Here is a 20,828-nt window from a genome sequence, read left to right on the forward strand (position 1 = left end):
GTCAAGTCTCATAGTCAGTTCTCATAGAGAACTGGCTATGTGAACTGAGTTATGAAAACTAGCCATGTGAACTGCCAATTTTCATAGTCAGTTCTATGAGAACTATCAGTTTTTATAATCAATTCTATGAGAATTGGCTATGAGAAGTGATTGTTCTCATAGAGAACTTGCTTTGTGAACTACTTATGAGAACTGGACTATGTGAACTGAAAAATAATAGTTCACGTAGTCTTACCACACATTAAAATACACAATTCTCATAAAAAAATATATAGTTCTCATAGAAAATACACGGTTCTAATAGACAGTTCTCATGGACAATATACAGTTCCCATAGAAAAATATGCAATTCTCATAGACAGTTCTCATGAACAACACATAGTTCTCGTAGAAAAATACACAGTTCTCATAGAAAATACAAATATAAATAAAAATTGAACAAAAACAAAAAAAGGTAATCAAAATTAAATATAGTTATATATGTTCTCACCGCCATGTCTTAAAAAAGTAATCAAAGTAAAAAATTAATAGTTCACAAAGGTAATAAATTGATTTAGAATTGAATTTTTAGTTAGCTTTATGTGCGCCAAAGCCTTACTATTACAATTCAATTCCTCAAGTAACTTTGGGAAAAAATATTTTGCTCTCTCTCAATCTCTCTCTATATATACTCATAAAAAATACACAGTTCTCATAGAAAAATATATAATTCTCATAGAAAATACACACAAACAAAAATTGAAAAAAAAAAATCAAAATAATCAAATATAGTTATTTGTAAAAAAAGTGAAATGAATATCAACAATTACAGCGGATCCAAAAAAAAAATCAACAATTACACAATGTAATACAGTATCCACAAAAGATCAATTTGATTTTTGGACGCTGAAGATCAACTTACGTATGCACCGTCGACCACGAGGTCATGCCCGGTCACAAATGCAGATTCATCGGAGGCTAGAAAGAACACAGCATCCGCTACGTGGTTGACTCTCAACACAATCACTTTCAATGGAGTTAACGCCTCGTAAACCATTTCAAGCTGGGCCGCCTCCTTCCTGTGCGCCTCTTGCATCAACGATGTGGCCACCGCACACGGCGTAGAGGCAAGGCCGTCGATGTCGATAAGGTGGTCCTCCGTGGAGGCGGATCCGGCGGAGTTACAGAGAGGGCTTCCATGGCCGTCGGGTATGTAGCAAGAGATCTGGACGAAGAGACAGTAGACCGAGGTGGAACTCGTTGGAGGAGGAGGATGGCCGGAGAGAGAGAGATGACAGAGGTGGTGATTCCGCACCAGCCTGATCTGAGTGGTGGTTGTAGTCGTCGTTGTTGTTGTTCGCGGGTTGTAGGAAAGGAGCACGAGCAGTGATTTTGGGGCAAAATGATCCATCATGCACATAACCAAGCCTATTAGGTTCGGAAAAATATTTCAGGGTTGGGTTCAAACCGAACCTAAAAAAGAGGACCGGCTTCTAATTTTCTAAAAAAAGAAGCTCAAGCGGCCCACGAGTTATGCACTATAGGACTTTAATCTCTTTGGACCCACCGAATGTGTTACGATCATGTGGTTGTTGACATCTGATTATCACCGATTTTGGCGAGAATGATATAGTTGATAAGATGTTAAATCCTAACGGTTTAGATCGATCATTAAAAAAAATGAGCCGGCAATTGGCTTCAAAATTTACACATTGAATATACTTGTTTCTGAACCAAGGTCTGGTGACGATCGATACTATTCATTTTATTGTGCTTAGTGTTTTAATCATTCTTGTATATTTTTGGGTCTATCGGGTTTTGAAAGTCCTTTCATCGGGACACAAATTCATTATTAGAATGATATTTTACTTCCGATCAAGTATATACTGATAAGAGATAAACTTCATTATTGGCAGGAATAATCTAGCTCCTCTTACGCAAAAGATAGACAATTTTGATTTTAAAAAAAAATATTATACAAATAATGAAGTTTATCCTGTAACTACCTCATTGGAATAGTTTAATTAGTCATGCACAAAATAATTAGACTAATTTTTTTACTATAATAGTGGTTCAATGAGGTAGTTGCGGATGTCTGATCAAGTTGAACTTTTGCGTGAAAATTTAATTTGACGAGTCCTACAAGATGAATGATTCGGATAACTGAGGAGAGGTCCGTACATAACGAACTGCGCGATGCAATCTCCAAAACAGGATTGTAGAGCATCTGTTCTTTTGCAAAATAGTTTGGTGGGCATCTAATTATTAAAGGGGCGGGAGATTGAAAAAATTTAGATGAAAAGTTGGTATAGAACCGACACCGTTTTACATACAGTAAATATTTTTCCTTCCCTTCTATTTCCCCCAATTCCCTTGGCGCCTCAAAAAGAGAAAAACCCTAGTCTTTGGTATCATCGACCCTTCTGATTCTCCTCTTCTCCGTTGCTGCTGGTATGCCTCTCTTTCTCTCTCTCTCTCTCTGCGTGGTGATTTCTATACATACAATATACTTCGTTTGGTTTGGTTTCTCTGTTTGAATTTGACGCGACGATTCGGATAAATGTTTGGAGTGAACTTACGTCTGTTTTCGTAAATTCCAAGAACGAATCGTCGCAGATCAACCTGCTGTTCGGTGCAAAGCGGACGCGACTCCAGTTACTCGGAGTTTCCGGTTGCCGACCGGTGGGCATACTCACATCCTATCGCCTTGGGTAGCAGGGTTCCTGCTTTTACCATTTGGGACTGGCCATGAGGATTACATTTCAATTCCGCAATCACTCAACACATATTTTCATTTTGTATTTGGTAATTATAACGTATTTTTAATTTCAATTTTTAGATCTGGCCGGTCCGGAGGAAGTGTACAGGGGCACGGGAATGGGCAAGTCCAGGTTCCGATTCCAATGCCTTACCCACCGCAGATGATGCATATGCCAGTGTTTGGCATGGCCCATGGTAATGGTCAGCTGGGGATGCCTATGGGTAATCCGGCCACACCTGGTTCTTATCATGGGTTTGAGTCACATCCATATAGTATGGTGCCGCAGAGGGACTGGTCTGGAAATAAGTTTGGCTCATTTGCATCCTATCAACATGTTACTCCTAATGATAAGTAACAATAACGTTGAAGGAGAGGTGAGTTTCTTGATCAATTGGATAGTCTATTTGTCTGTTATTTGGTCGTGTTATCAATCTCGCTTTAATTGTTGTTTCTTGCTGCCTTAGTTTTTATATGGAAATTCATTATGTAGAATTGACACTTGACCCAAATGTGGTTGCATTGTGATTTGTGAATTGCAACTGAGATTTATTTTGATCTTTTACTTGAGCTAGATTGCTTAGAGCCGGATCCTATTGATTTTCCATTGAAACTTAATATTTGCTGCTCAATTGTATATAATCTTGCTAATTAATTTTGAAAAATCTGTATTTTGTTAGTTGGGAGTGACTTGTAGAAAGAAATGCTGGTTCCCCCCTAAAGTTCGGTTGATCATTGAATCATTTCCTGAATTGGTCCTTTGGCTTAAAGTATGACGCTATGCAGTTCTTGGAAATGTGTTGCTTATGTAATTGGATGAGACATACTGGTCCTTTTTGGGATTTTTGTTAGCTTTAATGATGCTTCTTTCCTAATGTTCAAAATTTTGATTATTCGTATGTATTCATTGGCATCATTCCATTTGGCTTTGATTTGGGGGGGCATGGTTCTGCAGCAAAACGTCCTTGTAGCTCCTCGGTTCTTGGAGGTTTAGGGGGGGCCACTGTTTCAATGGTATTCTGAGAGCAACCATTTTGCGCATATATTGCCAAATGTTAGGTCTGTCTCCAATCATCTCTCGCCCATACCCCCAATGATTGGGGATTAGATGGGTTCCGTTATGTTATTGTTGTTGTAGATCTGGCTGGTGGGACATCAGTTAAACAAGATCACCATCTTTCGGGATTGAATGGCTTTTCACAAGCCTTGCTGTCATTCTGCAATTCTAAGGCCTTATTTCCAACTTTTTGATTTATGTAACAAAACTCACATAGCCAACAGTTTTGTTTTCTCTTTTGTCTGTTTTTAACTCCCTATTACTTCATCCTTCCAACTCTATCGGTAAGTATTTACAAGAAGCAGGACAACAAAAAGTTCTCTTAGAAATATATGTCCTTGTTTATCAAAATCAGTGCAGTACATGTATTGAACATTTCAACATACTTTTTTGCATAGATACTTTGATGATCAATTGCATCCATGTGTCGTGACATCGGAAATTCATGAAGTCAACACTAAAAGAAAAACCTGTATTCAATCTCTGTAAATCTGTAGCATTTGATTCAAGTATTCATGTTTTTAAATGTGTTCGACCTTTATGTGGAGCCAGCGAGAGGTGTATTCGTCCACTCCTTTATCATGAGACGTGTCTGAGTTTATTGATTTACATACGTTATTTTGTTGGTTTTGCATGCTTTATCAGGTTTGGGTGGCATACAAAGAATCAAGTTGGCTAAATGCTTTCATTTTGATTGTTTTATTGATATGCTTCGGCAGGTAATCCTCCTCTCATCGTTTTGTTACGTTCCCTTATTTAATTTCCTGGCCAAGAATGGCCCATTGACAATGAGTCATCTTGATATTGCTAAATCATTGTTCCATGGTCATATGACTCATGAAATGACAGGTTCCACGTCACTATTTATGCTTACATACACATTCCTTTTCCTGTTCTCTTCTCTATTTTCACCTTTTTTTTGTTGTTGCTTTCAATCTCTCTGTTAAAGCATATTTTTCTGTTTATAATAGGAACCTGATTTGGGCTTTTAGATCTACATAGGAACCATGCCAAGCATTCTTTGCTAATCAACTGAATTGGTGAGAAAGTAGGAAGAACAAGTTAGTATAAGTGAGATTGCCTTTTTTTTTTGGTGCTTCAGAAATTCAAATAAGTTCAACAAACCATTAGAGTTAAAAGATACTAACAACTAAGTCTAATGAACATAGCAAAATAATTGGGCAGCCTGAATCCTAACATGGTTAACACCGACGCGCAGAAACTTTCTAGTAGATGAAGGAACTTCTACTGTGACTACGAGGTCTTCCGCTGGCTCTGTCTCTAAAATGTTGATATATAGTGTGTACATAGAAGGTCGACATATTTTGTGGTTTTAGTAGTTCTCTTGGACTCTTCTTGAGGAAAACGAAAGCATTCAAACGGAAATTTTATGGGTCAAAACTTCATGTATGCTACATGTATGTATCTATTTTCCTTTGAATGGTGAAAGTTGTTTCTTGAATGACTATAGCTTTTAGTGTGTGAGATTTTGACCTTTTTTAGTTGCATCTAACCGTCCACACTTAGGCAAATAATTCTTGGTTGGACTTCAAAACACTGTACCCTGGTGGCTATACTGCAGAAGTAGTTACCCTCTCTCCTAGAGCAACCGAGAAGGACGTCAAAGAATTTTTTTGCTTACTGTGGTGAAATTGAACACGTGGAAATGCAAATTTGTAGTCTTTGACTTGTCAGTTTCTGGTAATTAGTTGCTGTGTAGTCTGTACTGTATTTTGATCTTCGTTACATGTGCATTATTCAATCTCTTGCCTCTTTGAAAACTTATCTAGTTGTCCCTTTCATGAAACTTGAATTTTGGCTGGTACTTTGTGGATGTTTGTCATAGTTTTTTCTATACTTGCGAAACTTTTTTTTTATGCAGAACTTAGGAGATGAATCTACTATGAGTCAATTTTATCCATCACAAGAATTGTAATAGAAGATCCATGATAGGATAAAATGGGACTGAAAAAGTCTGTGTTCAGAGAAACTTCGCATGAGTTTCACTTGTTTGCTATGATATATCTAGTGCATGCCATTTTATTTAAAGCTAGAGTTAACAGAGACCTTTTCATGTGTTTCTTGTGGTTTGGAAAGGTTACAAGTACCAAAAAAAAGAAATAAAGGTTACAACCATATCCATTGGACACTCCAGGTTACTGCAGTTCGTAGCTCTTGTTTTGGGTGAAGATGTTTAAGAAGGCTGCCACAGATGCATATCCTGGTAAGGTAATGAGATGCAATCAAAAAATGTGCTTGTATGCAAATCTGTTAATGCTTGTTGATGATGAAAATGTGCTTGCATGTATGCAAATCTCTTAAAGCTTGTATGAGAGTCTGTCATCCTTTTCATGAAAGTACACACTCATTTCCCAAACCCAAGAGTGTCCTTTATTTCCTTCAAGAAGAGCTTATTTCTTTGTCTGATATCTGAAGAAGTTATAGGAGCACCACGATCATGAACTTCAAAGTTCAGAAATTAGGAAGCAAACTTTGAATATTCCTAGCTGAAACTAGAATATAGAGTTTTTTGGTAGATTGTGTTGATAGTCTAAAATGGAAACTTGAAACTATGATAATTAGAATATAAAGTTCAGACCGAATATAAAGTTCAGACCACTTTTGGCATATGAGGTAATGAGAGAGCATGATACATACTCATTCCCGTGGTAAACCCATTTTTATTATCAAAGAATGAAGCTGCTGCAACTCTACAGTGTCGGATGACTTGAGTAGAGTAGAATATGATAACTCATTTGGCTGACAACCGAATTGAATCATTTCACACAGTAGCTGAACAGGGGAGAAACAACATTTCTGCGAGTACTCCCAAATCAAAGCGTTCCAAGAAACCACATTCTTCTCATCTATATCATCGAAACAACGTTGTGCATCCCCCAACCAATCAGTTTTAGCATATAAATCAACCAATGCACTACCTACAAATATATAACGATCTAACATGTGTTTAATTGCCATACCATGGATCAGTTTTCCATACATCAGATTCTCTGATCTGGTACTGGAGCTAATAACACTAACAAATGTCGTCCTGTTAGGCCAGACTCCATCAAGACACATTTTCAAGTAGAGCTCTAGCGCTTTGCCTGGACTCTCACTTTTTGTCAGTGCACCAATTATTGTATTCCAAGACACAACATCCCGGATAGAAGCCTCCCCAAATACTTTCTCAGCTATGCATGGCCCAGAGCACTTTACATACATATTGAGCAGAGCATTTAGAACCAAAACATTGCAAACCAACCCATTTTTCACCAATAAACCATGTACTTGCTCTCCTAATTCTAGGTCCCGCTCCCACAAAAATCCTGATAACACACCAACATAAGAATATTCTGTCAACGCCCATTCCATCTTTATGATCTTGCGGAACATAACTATTGACTCTTTAGCAAACCCGTGATGGCTAAACAAAGATATCATCGTGTTCCACGTAACCAAATTCTTCCGAGCCATGTCTTCAAAAGCTTTAAGACATTCGTCTAAGCACCCGTGCTTCCCGAACAGACCCAACAATGCAGTCCCTGCAAAAGCATCAGAGTAAAGCAACCCACTCTTCAGAACCAATGCCTGCAAGTAAAACCCTCTATAGAGATCCAAAGACTGGCACGACAAAAGACCCCCGAACGTGAATTGGGTGGGCTCATACCCACACAACCTCATCTCAGAAAACAATTTTCAAGCTTCCTCCGCATCCTCACAACGGCTATAACAACCAATCATGGTATTGTATGAGACAGTGTTTCGTCGAGGCATTTCATCAAACACTTTGCGAGCAAGAAATAGCTCACCAAACGACGCGTAGGCGAGATGATATTGTTGTTAAGGAAGATGGGTTGTGGGCAATTCCAGCCGGTCGTAATGGCGAGTGCGTGGAGAGACTTGGTGGCGTCGAGTGATCTGATTCTTGGAATTCTTGGAGTAGTTGAAGAAGAATACATTGGTGACGGAATTCTCCATGGAAGTGCTGAGCAGCAATTGTATGTTGAGAATGACAACATTGAAGAGGGACTATGAGAAGCATTGGTGGAGATATAGAAAGGGTTTTGGTTAAGTTGAAGAGCAGATGTACAGACCTTGATGAAGCTGCCTTTCTCATGCAGACTAGGCGGCCAACAATGGACTGTGTTTAAGTATTGTTTAAAGTAACACTAATACTTTGGTGACAACAATTGGCTATGTAAACTTTCAGCTTCGATAAAGGTAAGAGAATATAGGATCTTATTTGCCCAAAAAATAATATAGGATCTTAATTATACCCAAAGAAAAATTAAACGTTGGATCAATTATTTATATTAATCGGATCAATCTGAAATTTTATAAGTAATCTCATAAAATTATTTAATGAATAATGAATGATTTGAATTGTTTGTGCGAAACTCTAAAATAGAACCCACATATGATCCCACCAGTACCGTTTTTGTTTCGGATGTGATAACTTTGAAAGTTGAAAAAATGTAGGAATGAAATTATGAAAATAAAAAGGTTGTACATGGAAATAGGTGAAAGGGTATAGTTGTCTCAATAGATTCAGATTGACCTGACCTAGATAAGAGTGGTACTTATTTAGTTGGTCTTAAGTATTAAATTATCATTAACGCATGCCGTAAGAGCATGTACACTATTTGCAACACTGCTACACATAGACTTTTGCATACAAATTGTGTATAGATCACGGTGTGGGGCCTACTACAGGTCTCACACAAAAAATTCGAGCTGTTTATTAAATGTACAACATTTTTTCAAGGGCCTTCGCAAAAAAAAAATCAGCTCAATCCGATATCTATAGGTACTCGATCCAAACATCCAACTTTTCATTAAGATTTCTGGAGAATGAAATGTTAGATGATTGGATTGATCTTTTATATGGATTGGATTGAGTTGATTTTTCTTAATGACCACTAGAAAAAATGTTTTGCATTTAATGAAAAACTTGACTCCACATCATAATCTGTGCAAGATTTGTCTGCAAATAATCTGTGTTCACTTACTGCACTATTTGATAGGTAAAAATGCTAATCAAACACTTTTTACATTTTAGTTACACATATTTCTTTTACAACAGTGCTACACGCACAGATTTTTGCAAACAGACAGCGTGTACAGATGAACTTTGGATCCGTTTTGGGTCCGCAAAGATGATCGGAACCGTTCATTTTATTCAAAACATCTTGTTTAAGGTCTCCATATAAAATCAGCTCATTTGGATATCGGGAAAGGGGTTTATGAAACACTCAACTTTACTTCAGAAAATAGCCTATTTTTTGAAGCAGAGTTGAGTGTTTTGTAAACCCCCTTACCGATATCCAAATGAGCTGATTTTTTACGGGGATCTTAAATAAGATGTTTTGAACAAAAATGAGCGGCTCCGATCTTTGTGGGACCCAAAACGGGTCCAAAATTCATTTGTACGCGCTGTCTGTTTTCAAAAATCTGTGTCGGTAGCAGTTTTGTTTCTTTTAACACTACAAAATAAAATACTCTCATTTTACCTACTTCCATTTATTAAAATATGCTACTGTATTTCTTTTTCTTTTTCCTTTCTCTTTTTCTTTTTCTTTTCTTCTTCTTCAAGAAAAGGACAGAGGAGAGAGAGGCATGCTTGGGAAATAATAGTATTATAAATGGGTTTTTCCCTTTTAAAATATGCAAGACAAAAACCAATAAAACTATGCGCCCATCATTTAGTGTACACTAAATGTACACCGCTGTCTACAAGACTCATTAAGGGATTTCATGCAAATGATTGGAGCCACTCAACTTTTTCAAAATACTTTTGTAAGCATCTATGTAAAAGATTAGCTCCGTTGAATATTGAAAAATGCTTGATTGATTCTACGTCCGATTTGATGACAGAAAAATTAGGCATAGAATCAATCAAGCTTTTACCGATATCCCACGGAGCTGATTTTAATAGGAATGCTTAAAAAATATTTTTTAAAAAATTGAACAGAGTCGATCATTCGTGTGGGACCCCTAAGTGGGTCCCGTAAAAGATAGTGTACACCAAATGTTATACCCATAGCCGGGCTAGACAAAAACCCAGTTAGGTAATGGATACTTTTCTCTTTTCTTTGTTTTGAGTTTGATTGAGACTCCGTTCTGTAAAGATTTTTATTTTTTAAGAATTTATTTTTTATTTTATAAAACATGGAGTATTATTATCTTATAATACATCGTATTTCATAAAAAAAAAAAGAAAAAAAAATGAGGAGGTGTGTTCAAATTTGATCCTCGAGGCCTGAGTAGCAAAAAGTAAACAAAACATCGGATATAACCCCACCCAAAATTTCTTATACGGGCAAAAGTCATATCCGACTTCCATATCCCGTTAACAAAAGAGAGCTGCTAATGGTACAACAGTGGGTGTACAGCAGTCCTGTACAGATAAATTTTGCGCCCGTCTCGAGTCCCGCAAAGATGATCGGAGCCGCTCATTTTGTTCAAAACATATTGTTTACGGTCCCTGTAAAAAATCATCTCAATCCGATATCAGAAAAGACGTTTACGAATCATCCAACTTTACTTCAGAATTTAGCCCGGACGCAAAACCCATCTGTACGGGGCTGCTGTACACCCACTGCTGTACCTCAATCTTTACTGTTAACAAAAGCCTTCATCAATCCTATTTCAAGCTGTCAGATCTTGATCTAACGGTCCAGATTTAGTTTGGACACAGATCCAGAAGCCAAGAATGATTTGGGAGTTTAACATATGGGAAAATGACGGCCCAAGACGTGTTTCAATAATTAATGCCAGCCAAAAATATTTTCAACATTAACGAATGTTCTAAACAAGTCTTTGGCGGGTATTAATTATCAAAACATGTCATTGACCGTCATTTTCCCTTAACATATTGATCTGTCCAAATCCTCACCGTTCAATTGTTTTCCATCAAACAAGCTCTGAGCCGTTTCAGATCTCAAAAGTGGGAAACACAAGTTCCCAAAAATAAATACCCCTCTCTCAAACGTAACCTTACAAGCCAACGTGTTTGTAGCTCAACGTCACTACTTACATATTTTCGTATTAAATGTGAGAGGAGCGTGAGTGTTTAGTGTTATGGTACTGCCAAGCACTCCCGTGCCAAGTGGCATCCAACCGTTCATTTCCTTACGGACGGCTTGGATTGAATCCGAATACATACAAATTTGAACTGTCGATTGCTCAGCAAAAATCTGAGTCGTTGATTATCAATATGAACGACCAGATTGGATGCTCAACACTAGTGCCAAGCACCCTCGCTTAATAGCATCTCTCAATCACCCACCCATATGCTGCTTTGTAGTATCTCTTCCCATTCTTGAGCAGTCTAGACTCCAACCCTGAGGAGAGTAGACATCTATCGAGTGGAAAAAAAACACTTATCCTTCCAACTCAGGCAATCACAAGTTCCAAAAAGTGAAAACCCTAGACGTATAGCCACTTCACAGAGAAACTTGTATATATATCCCAAGCATAGGGAAATTTTTTTAGTCCCGAGCGGATATCACGTGGTGTTCGCTTGTGCATCCGACCCGTCCATAATGTGTATAGGAGGGGTGATGGTATCCCTTTAGTCTGATTTTGGAGTAATTTTTTGGCCATTTTTCGAGATGCAAAAAAAAACAAAATATTGGGTTCCGATTTAATGTGCTTTTGGATCCAAATTAATTAATTTTTTTTCAATTTTCGTGTATGCTAATCATGCATCTATTATAACTAGGGCTGTCCACAGGTCGGATTTGGTCGGATTCGGGTCGGGTTGGACCCGACCCCCCCCCCCCCCCCCCCCCCCCCCCCCCCCGACTTTTTTCGGATTACCAAAATGTCCACCCGAGCCCGACCGAAACTCTCATCGGGCTCCGACCGAAATGCACTCTGTCGGGTTCGGTCGGGTTTGGAACTGGCTTCAAACAAACAGATCGAAGAAGAGAGAGAGAGAGAGATGAGATCAGATTTGAACAGAAATCGTTCACTGATTATATACGAACCAGAAATTGTTCACTGATTACATAATACAGCTTGTCAATGGTTTCTTTTGATTCCTTGAAAACAAGATCACGAACCAAAGATTTTCCATGACTTCCTTGACAGATAATGCTTTCAACTCTGAAACCTTAGCATTCCTACAGAGGAGGGAGAGTGAGAGATGAACGGGAGAGTTCAAGATCAATCGAGAGAAAGAGAGAGGAGAGATGTACCACGGTGGCCGGTGGGTCGATCGGCAGAAGGAGGAGTGGCGGTGGACTGGTGGTGGTGGCCGGTGGGAATTTGGGGGCTGTGGGAGAGAGAGAAAACGAGGAGTGGAAGGGAAGAGACAGGAGGAGTAACAGAGTAATACTGTAATAGATCTAGGGCTTTTTTTTCTTTTTATACACGATTTCTCGGTCGGGTCGGGTCACCCGAGGAATTATATGGTGCACCCGACACCCGACCGACATGTCACGAAATCTGACTAAACAGGCCCGACCCCGACCCGACAGAGTAATCAAATCCGTCAGTTGCATGTATTTTCGGATTGGGTCGAGTCGGGTGGTCGGGTGGGTCGATTTGGTGGACAGCCCTAATTATAACCTAATGAACATAATTTTTGACAAATTAATGTTCTCGTCAAACTCTATAAAATAAACTGAGGCTATCATCAAAATATACTCGAAATATAGCCAAAAACTTAAAAACGGACAAGACCATCACCCCTCCTATACCTGCGATATAAAAAAGTTTCTCCACTTCCCCACCTCCGCGAATCTCCCTTCCCCCCCAACCCAAACCTCCACGATAAATACACACACCTCAGTGACCTCAGTTCACACGCCTCTTCCTCTTGCTAGACCGCTGAATATTGGTACGGCCAGGATCCTCTCCTGTCCTCTCCGGGAGAGGATCCCTGTTCCGTATTGCTTTTCTCTTCTGTCCCGATTAGTCCTTAGCTTTCTACTCCGTTACCGATTCGCCAACGGTACACCGATCGAGGCCGGGATCCGTGTCAACCGGATCGGAAGAAGCCCGAAGAAATCAAACAGGTAATGGTTAGTCACGGATCCAACGGCTATTCTTTTCTTTGAGGAACAATCTTGTGAATATGTTTTGTTTTCTGTCCTAGATATTTCCCTTTGTTCTTTTCTTATTTTTGCTTTCCACGAAAAAGTAATCCTTTTCTTCGTTTATTTTGCAAATCTGAAAAATTTCAGATTGTTTTAGTTTTCACGTTCTTTTTTGGAGCCGGATCCTCTCCTGTAACTGCCTGGACAGTTGCTGAGACAAACCCCATAATGGTATTCTTACCAGTAAGAATACATTATTGTAATGTGAGAAGAAAGTGGAGTATCGAGACAGTAACTAGAGAGGATCCCAGCCCTTCATTTTTACCTCACCCCCTTGACTATCAAGGACTTGGCCGGCCGGCCATCTTGATAGAATCAATCAAAATTCCATTGATTGTAGATCGTAGCATTTTGTAGCAGCCAGTGAAGGACTGGGCCTTATCATTGCGGTAAAAGTAAATCAAAAGATGTGTTTGATCTTTATTATGTTACTGCCTAGCTATTGGTTTGGCCATCTTATTCGGTCCCTTCTTATGTCTTGAAAACATGGAGGTTGGTCAATATAATCAGCTGGTTCTGTTTTTTGAATGTGTTAGACTTCTACGGACGGATTAAATTTCTTTACATTCTTGAGGATCTGTTCACTTTCAACTTCTTACCCATTTGGTACTTTTGTTCTCAGATTTTTGAGGGATCTATCCAGAGATTAGAAGAGCCTTTGATGCAAGGACTATAGGGAATATTGTGGAGCGAGCATGAAAGGATTGACTTTTGAATGATTGGCAAATCTTGCTTAGTTTTATCACTCAATCCTTTTAAATAGTTCAATTGAATGTTACAGTTTGGGTAGTTCTAATGAATAAGGCCACCATGCTAATTCTAATCAGCTTCTTTGTTTCTATTCTTGACTTCCGTCAAGTATACTTCAAACTTAGGTGTGAAAGTGGTTGTGTTTAGGTCGAGTGATGTTAGGTAAGAAAGTGGTTGTGTTTAGGATGGGTTATGTTAGTCCACGATCTCTTACTTATTCCTTCTACTTTTCTTGTCCTCTTCCTTTTCTAGTGTTTGAGGTTCAGAATGACCAGCTCAATTGTTACTCCAATTTAATCAAAAGTGTCGTGTGATTAGTTTGAAATGCTATTGTTGGTTAATCTTATGCATTGCTTATTAGGGAGACCAAATGTACACACTTTACACCAATGATCATGAGGGATGCAGAACAAGTAGGAACAAAGGAACATTGTCCGAGACAATTATGGAGTATGGGCCATCATTCACAACACAAACTGCTGTAGTATAGCTTTGGAATGGGCCGATTTCGTGTAATGTAGTTATGCCAATTTACTAGGCTTATCAAGTGAAAAAGATAATGTCCAACTTTCGACGTTTCTGAAAGTTTGGTGTGGAGGTTTCTTAATGTTTGTTGTACGAATCAAACTACATTATGCCTACTAATTCGTGGCCTTTTTCCCTTTTTAGGAGTTCCTTCTATGTTCCAACAATTTGAAGAACTTGGGAGCTTTCATGAACATCTGAGGGAGCAGGATCATCTTTTTGGGCAAATAAGATCCTATATTCTCTTGCCTTTATCGAAGCTGAAAGTTTACATAGCCAATTGTTGTCACCAAAGTATTAGTGTTACTTTAAACAATACTTACACACAGTCCATTGTTGGCCGCCTAGTCTGCATGAGAAAGGCAACTTCATCAAGGTCTGTACGTCTGCTCTTCAACTTAACCAAAATCCGTTCTATATCTCCACCAATGCTTCTCACAGTCCCCCTTCAACGTTGTCATTCTCAACATACAATTGCTGCTCAGCACTTCCATGGAGAATTCCATCACCAATGTATTCTTCTTCAACTACTCCAAGAATTCCCACGAATCAAATCACTCGACGCCCCCAAGTCTCTCCACGCACTCGCCATTACGACCGGCTGGAATTGCCCACAACCCATCTTCCTTAACAACAATATCATCTCGGCCTACGCGTCGTTTGGTGAGCTATTTCTTGCTCGCAAGGTATTTGATGAAATGCCTCGACGAAACACTGTCTCATACAATACCATGATTGGTTGTTATAGCCGTTGTGGGGATGCGGAGGAAGCTTGGAAATTGTTTTTTGAGATGAGGTTGTGTGGGTATGAGCCCACCCAATTCACGTTTGGGGGTCTTTTGTCGTGCCAGTCTTTGGATCTCTATAGAGGGTTTTACTTGCAGGCATTGGTTCTGAAGAGTGGGTTGCTTTACCCTGATGCTTTTGCAGGGACTGCATTGTTAGGTCTGTTCGGGAAGCACGGGTGCTTAGATGAATGTCTTAAAGCTTTTGAAGACATGCCTCGGAAGAATTTGGTTACGTGGAACACGATGATATCTTTGTTTGGCCATCACGGGTTTGCTGAAGAGTCAATAGTTATGTTCCGCAAGATCATGAAGATGGAATGGGCGTTGACAGAATATTCTTATGTTGGTGTGTTATCAGGATTTTTGTGGGAGCGGGACCTAGAATTAGGAGAGCAAGTACATGGTTTATTGGTGAAAAATGGGTTGGTTTGCAATGTTTTGGTTCTAAATGCTCTGCTCAATATGTATGTAAAGTGCTCTGGGCCATGCATAGCTGAGAAAGTATTTGGGGAGGCTTCTATCCGGGATGTTGTGTCTTGGAATACAATAATTGGTGCACTGACAAAAAGTGAGAGTCCAGGCAAAGCACTAGAGGTCTACTTGAAAATGTGTCTTGATGGAGTCTGGCCTAACAGGACGACATTTGTTAGTGTTATTAGCTCCTGTACCAGATCAGAGAATCTGATGTATGGAAAACTGATCCATGGTATGGCAATTAAACACATGTTAGATCGTGATATATTTGTAGGTAGTGCATTGGTTGATTTATATGCTAAGACTGATTGGTTGGGGGATGCACAGCGTTGTTTCGATGATATAGATGAGAAGAATGTGGTTTCTTGGAACGCTTTGATTTGGGGGTACTCGCAGAAATGCTGTTTCTCCCCTGTTCAACTACTATGTGAAATGATTCAATTCGGTTGTCAGCCAAATGAGTTATCATTTTCTACTCTACTCAAGTCATCCAACACTGTAGAGTTGCAGCAGCTTCATTCTTTGATAATAAAAATGGGTTACCACGGGAATGAGTATGTATCATGCTCTCTCATTACCTCATATGCCAAAAGTGGTCTGATATCCGATGCCTTGATTTTACTTCCTGCTGATGACACACAACTTCCTGTTGTCCCATCTAATGTGATTGCTGGAATTTACAATAGGACGGGGCAATATCATAAGACACAAGAATTGTATTCTCTACTTGAGGAACCAGACATTGTCTCTTGGAACATCTTGATTGCAGCTTGCTCCCGCAATGGCGATTACAAGGAGGCTTTTGAACTTCTTGGACACATGCGGGTGGCTCAGATTCATCCTGACAAGTATACTTATGTTAGCCTTTTGAGTGTTTGCACTAACCTTTGCAATCTAGCTTTGGGTAGTTCGCTCCATGGCCTCATCATAAAAACGGATTCCAAACGTTGCGACACATTTGTTTCCAACATAATTATAGACATGTATGGAAAATGTGGGAGCCTCGAGAGTTGTTTGAAAATATTCGACGAAATGGCAGATAGAAATCTTATCTCATGGACTGTTGTAATTGCAACACTAGGGCTTCATGGTCAATCATACAAGGCATTACAAATGTTCAGAGAAATGGAAGCAGTTGGTTTTACGCCAGATAGAATTGCTTTTCTTGCTGTGCTTTCAGCATGCAGACATGGTGGGTTGGTGAAAGAAGGAAAGCAACTTTTTGGGGAGATGAATATGACTTATAGGATTGAACCAGACTTCGATCACTATCACCTTATGGTGGACTTATTGACTAGATATGGAGATCTGAAGGAAGCAGAGCGATTGCCTTTCCCTCCAAATGCCTTGATATGGCGTAGATTTCTTGAAGCCTGTAACAGACAGCGTAATGCAGAGAATCTAGAAGTGGATAATGTAAACTTGGAATCGAGCGGGTGAGCTTGTGTACCGTTGTGTCATGATATTGACACTTCTCTTTACACAGGCGGATAGTGTTCTTTCGTGCATTCTTTGGTCTTCTGTTAATTTTTGAGCCAGGTATTGATTTATTGAACTTCTAAAATAAACCACCATGAAAATTATTGACCCATGACATCGGTTACAGATATTTATAGCGTATAAACCATGCACTATGCATAATCTTCATTAATTGGCTAATTGAGCAATAATGCTTCTTGTCGTTCTAGCAACATTTATGGTCGTCAACTAGTTTGTATATCTCCAGCCATTATGTCAAATTTGCAGATGCCAAATTTATTTGAAGGTTTATGGGTAATCTGACATCTCCAAATTTGACACCAACAAACCTTCATCTCCAACCTTGATGTCAAATTCAAAGTATTAAAGTACAAAACACCTACTTTTTGAATTCCAAAAAGCCAAAAGTAGATTTGGCGTGAGGAGTCAAATTTGAAACAAATGGTGTATAGCCAAATCAACGTTGGATTTGACACTCTATTTGGCATCAGGGTGGGATCAAATGAGGATGCCAAAAGTTACCGTTTCTGCTCCACGTAGAATTTGAGCCATGGATTGGAGATGCTCTAATTATCCGGCATCAGATATGGAAAACACAGTCTCAAAGCTTCTTACCAAAGTATGTGAGATAGAGTGAGTGTGCTTTTTTGTACTACTTGTACCTTGGAATTAAAGGTTCCTTACCTTGTTCAAAATCTATGACTTGCAGAGAATTACTTTCAATTAAGACATGACATCTCCGGGATGTCTTTTCTTTGAGCTGAATCAACCTCTCAGTCGGCTGTGCGGTAGTCAGCTGCCTTCATGGTGTGCTAGTCCAGCATCTCCAAGTAAGTGAATTTATCCGTACAAAATTAAGTGTGCAAGGAAAATTGTTTAAACTTTCCTCATTTTGAACCAAAGCTGGAAAGCAATGAATATAGATTCATATAATGTCCACTTGCGCCAATGTCTGACGCTGGCACTTATTCATTCCGTTTTTGGAGCAGGAGCTGTTGAGTGATGTTTGCCCACGTTTGAGAAACAGATAAACTTGGGACGGGAAAGGGAAGAGAAATGAAAACAAAAACGATATGCGTTTCCCGTTTATACATATTGAATAATTGCAGGAAATGGAGGGTGCTGTCATAATTGTTTCCCGTTTATACGATACTTTCTCTTCTTCTTCTTCTTCTTTTTGCATGAACTTCCTTTAAACGGAATAGATGGTGGAAAATTAAATATTGCTAATTTCTTTTTCATTCGTTTTTTCCTCTGGTTCATTTTTCTCGAGAATCATTTTCCTATGCAATGTTGTGGATAATCAACCAAAGCCTTAGGTGAAATGTAGTAATTAATAAGGATTCCTGTAACTTCACTAGCAGGGACCGCTCTTCTTTGCTAATAATTCGATCACAGGCACACTTGTATGTACCAATTACCAAATATGCTAATTTGCTGACTTGGTCAGATAGTTAATATAATCTCCACCTGCACAGAAATCAATCAATTTTCCTTAATTGTTCACGAATTCATGAAATCTCCACTAGCACCACCATCTCTTAGCACTGTATGGGTAGTCATTTGTTTAAACTTTGTTACTCGAGTAACACACAATACTCTACTTCATTCTCATTTCTTTCTACCAGGAATGGGTTACCCTACTGCAGCAAAGACACTAGTTGTGCTCTGGACACTTTCCATCAGTTAGCAAGCACGTCTTCTCAAGCATAACATTGTGGAAAGTCTTCATTCTTCCAAATATTAGGGTTCATATCTCCCAACAGTGGAGACAAAGTCTATATCGCATGGAAGGGTATTTCAAGACAGAACGACTCCTTCGGAACCAGATCCTAAGCAGTGAGCACCATAATTGTCTTAATCCACGATTAGTAACCAAGATTTTGGTTTAATGGGCGTAATTGGGGGATTATATGTTTCGTCAAACAATATTGTGTCTAAAGCAAGAGACTGCATAAATAAAGCTCCACAGCTGATTCTGATTTTGTTTCATGAATTTGGTAGATGAGATAGAATTTTCTGCCTCCCTTTTTTTTTTCTGTTATCTTTATTGTGGTATGAACTCATTGCGCTCATGTTGGCTGTTCTTATGGTCCCCATTTGAAAGGAAATTGCAAATTCTTGATGAGAACAAAAATATTTATTGTTTTTTTTTTCTTTCTAAAAACTGAATGAGATATGAATCACAAAATAGTACAGTATTTGCTCCTGAACATGGTATGAAATTATGAAGAACAAAATAGTCAATGTTTTCCCTTGGTATCAGCTCAAAGGCTATTTCACAGGTCATCTTGTTAAAAATATCTTGTGCACTTTGGAGCTGCATTGGAGAAAGGGCCGGATAGCATAGTTTTGTGAAGTATTTTGTTTTGTTTTGTTTTTGTTTTACGTTTTGCTTCCAACCCCAAATAAGTTAAAGCCGGCGCTGTTTGGATACTATTTCCTAGGGGCAAAAATTTAATTGACCACCCCGAACCAATTGAGAAAAACCGATTGGAATAATCGGAATTTGGTCGGTTTCGATTTTTGAGGGAGAAAATTTTGAATTCTAGTTCGATTCCTGTTGACTGAAATTTCACCCGAACCTGACCTAAAAAACATAGTACTAACATATATACCCCGGTTTGGACCCAACATGGTATTTTTGGTTCTCTCGGCCAAGTTTTGGGCCTCCAGCCCATTTATTTTAAGATATACTACCCATTTTTTGTTCATTATTTTTGTTTTCAGAAATGATATTGGTACCGACCCTGTCGGTACTTGTAGCATCACTTGTTTTTGTATTTGGTCCCAAATATTTTTATGGGCCAACCCAAAACAACCGGAAAATCTGAATTCCCCGACTAGACCGAACGACCTGGAACCAATTTGGCCGTTCCATTGTCTTGGTCAGGGTTTTACTTATTCTCCCTAAATTGATCGGTTCGGCCTCACCCTACTACTATTTACTACTATGAAGCGTAGTTATTTTTCAAAAATAATATGAGAAAAATAAGTGTAACAAATCCTCAACCAAGCAAGTTTTTATTAAATTTCTCAAAAAGTGATCATAAATAACGCAAAGGACTAAAGTAAACACAAAATGCATAGATTGGCCTCGTTCCGCCAAGGAAAATTACTTATTTTTTAAAATTAAAAGTGATGTATTGTGAGAAAATAATATGTCTCGTAAAATAAAAATTAAATACTGAACGTTAATGAAACAAGGTCTTAAGTTTTCACATTCCTCATATACTGCATAAACTCAACGAAAATGAATTCAGATCGTACACTCAAACATCAGTTTGAGTAAATTTCGGAAAGGAAAACACAGGTAAGATTCTCTCAAGTCCAATATAAAAAAAAAGAGAGGCTTTCAACAAATCTAGAGCGTTATACGATTGAGTATAGCTGTAAATTTTTTAATAAAGTTGTAAAATGGAGCTATTAGAAATTCATCCTTAATGACTTGGAATTGATTTGGTGTATCGAATCAATGTCATCAACTGCCTTTCGCTTTCGAAAATTCAAAGCAGGAGCTAGAACAGGGGAAGAGAGCTGGAAACCGGTGTCCCGAGCCGAATCTAATTGGATTTGGGAGTTGAAAAGGTGGGTTATGTCCCTTAGAGGCCTCCTCAACCTTCTCTTGGCATTCTTTGCGGAACAAGTATGAATCACTGGAGGAGCTGGATGGATCTAGTTTTGAGCAAACGGTGGGATTTTCTCTTTGTCGTTGTGTTGACAAGAAGAAGAGGCAACCTCCATTTCTGGAGAGAGAGAGAGAGAGAGAGAGAGAGAGAGAAGAGGGAGTTTGCTAGTGAGATGAAGAGAAGGGAGTTTTCTAGTGAGATGCAGAGATGGGGATTGCGGAGTGAGAGCTATATGTAGTGGTGGGTGAATGGGGGAGGTTTGTTTTGGAGGGATGATTCAAA

General features: G+C 38.9%; 1 protein-coding gene and 1 non-coding gene across 4 annotated transcripts; both read left to right on the top strand.

Moving 5' to 3' along the window:
• The first annotated feature begins 3,878 nt into the window (after positions 1-3,878).
• On the top strand, positions 3,879-3,971 carry LOC131328085 (small nucleolar RNA SNORD96 family). The gene has a single exon (XR_009200367.1). It is a non-coding gene; the product is annotated as a small nucleolar RNA SNORD96 family (small nucleolar RNA).
• Positions 3,972-11,683: 7,712 nt separating this feature from the next.
• Positions 11,684-19,054, top strand: LOC131327404 (pentatricopeptide repeat-containing protein At3g58590-like). Of its 3 annotated transcripts, XM_058360542.1 has the most exons (5): positions 11,684-12,820; positions 14,013-14,163; positions 14,321-16,874; positions 17,627-17,747; positions 18,546-19,054. In XM_058360542.1, the coding sequence occupies exons 3-4, from the start codon at positions 14,332-14,334 to the stop codon at positions 17,649-17,651; spliced, it is 2,568 nt and encodes an 855-aa protein (XP_058216525.1). In that variant the 5' UTR covers positions 11,684-12,820; positions 14,013-14,163; positions 14,321-14,331; the 3' UTR covers positions 17,652-17,747; positions 18,546-19,054. The 3 variants fall into 3 exon arrangements, with proteins under 3 accessions (XP_058216525.1, XP_058216526.1, XP_058216524.1); XM_058360543.1 differs by lacking the exon at positions 14,013-14,163 and having other exon boundaries at positions 14,321-16,977; XM_058360541.1 differs by lacking the exon at positions 14,013-14,163.
• Positions 19,055-20,828: the final 1,774 nt, after the last annotated feature.

This window comes from Rhododendron vialii, chromosome 5a, assembly GCF_030253575.1.
Source record: "Rhododendron vialii isolate Sample 1 chromosome 5a, ASM3025357v1".
Lineage (NCBI taxonomy): Eukaryota > Viridiplantae > Streptophyta > Magnoliopsida > Ericales > Ericaceae > Rhododendron > Rhododendron vialii.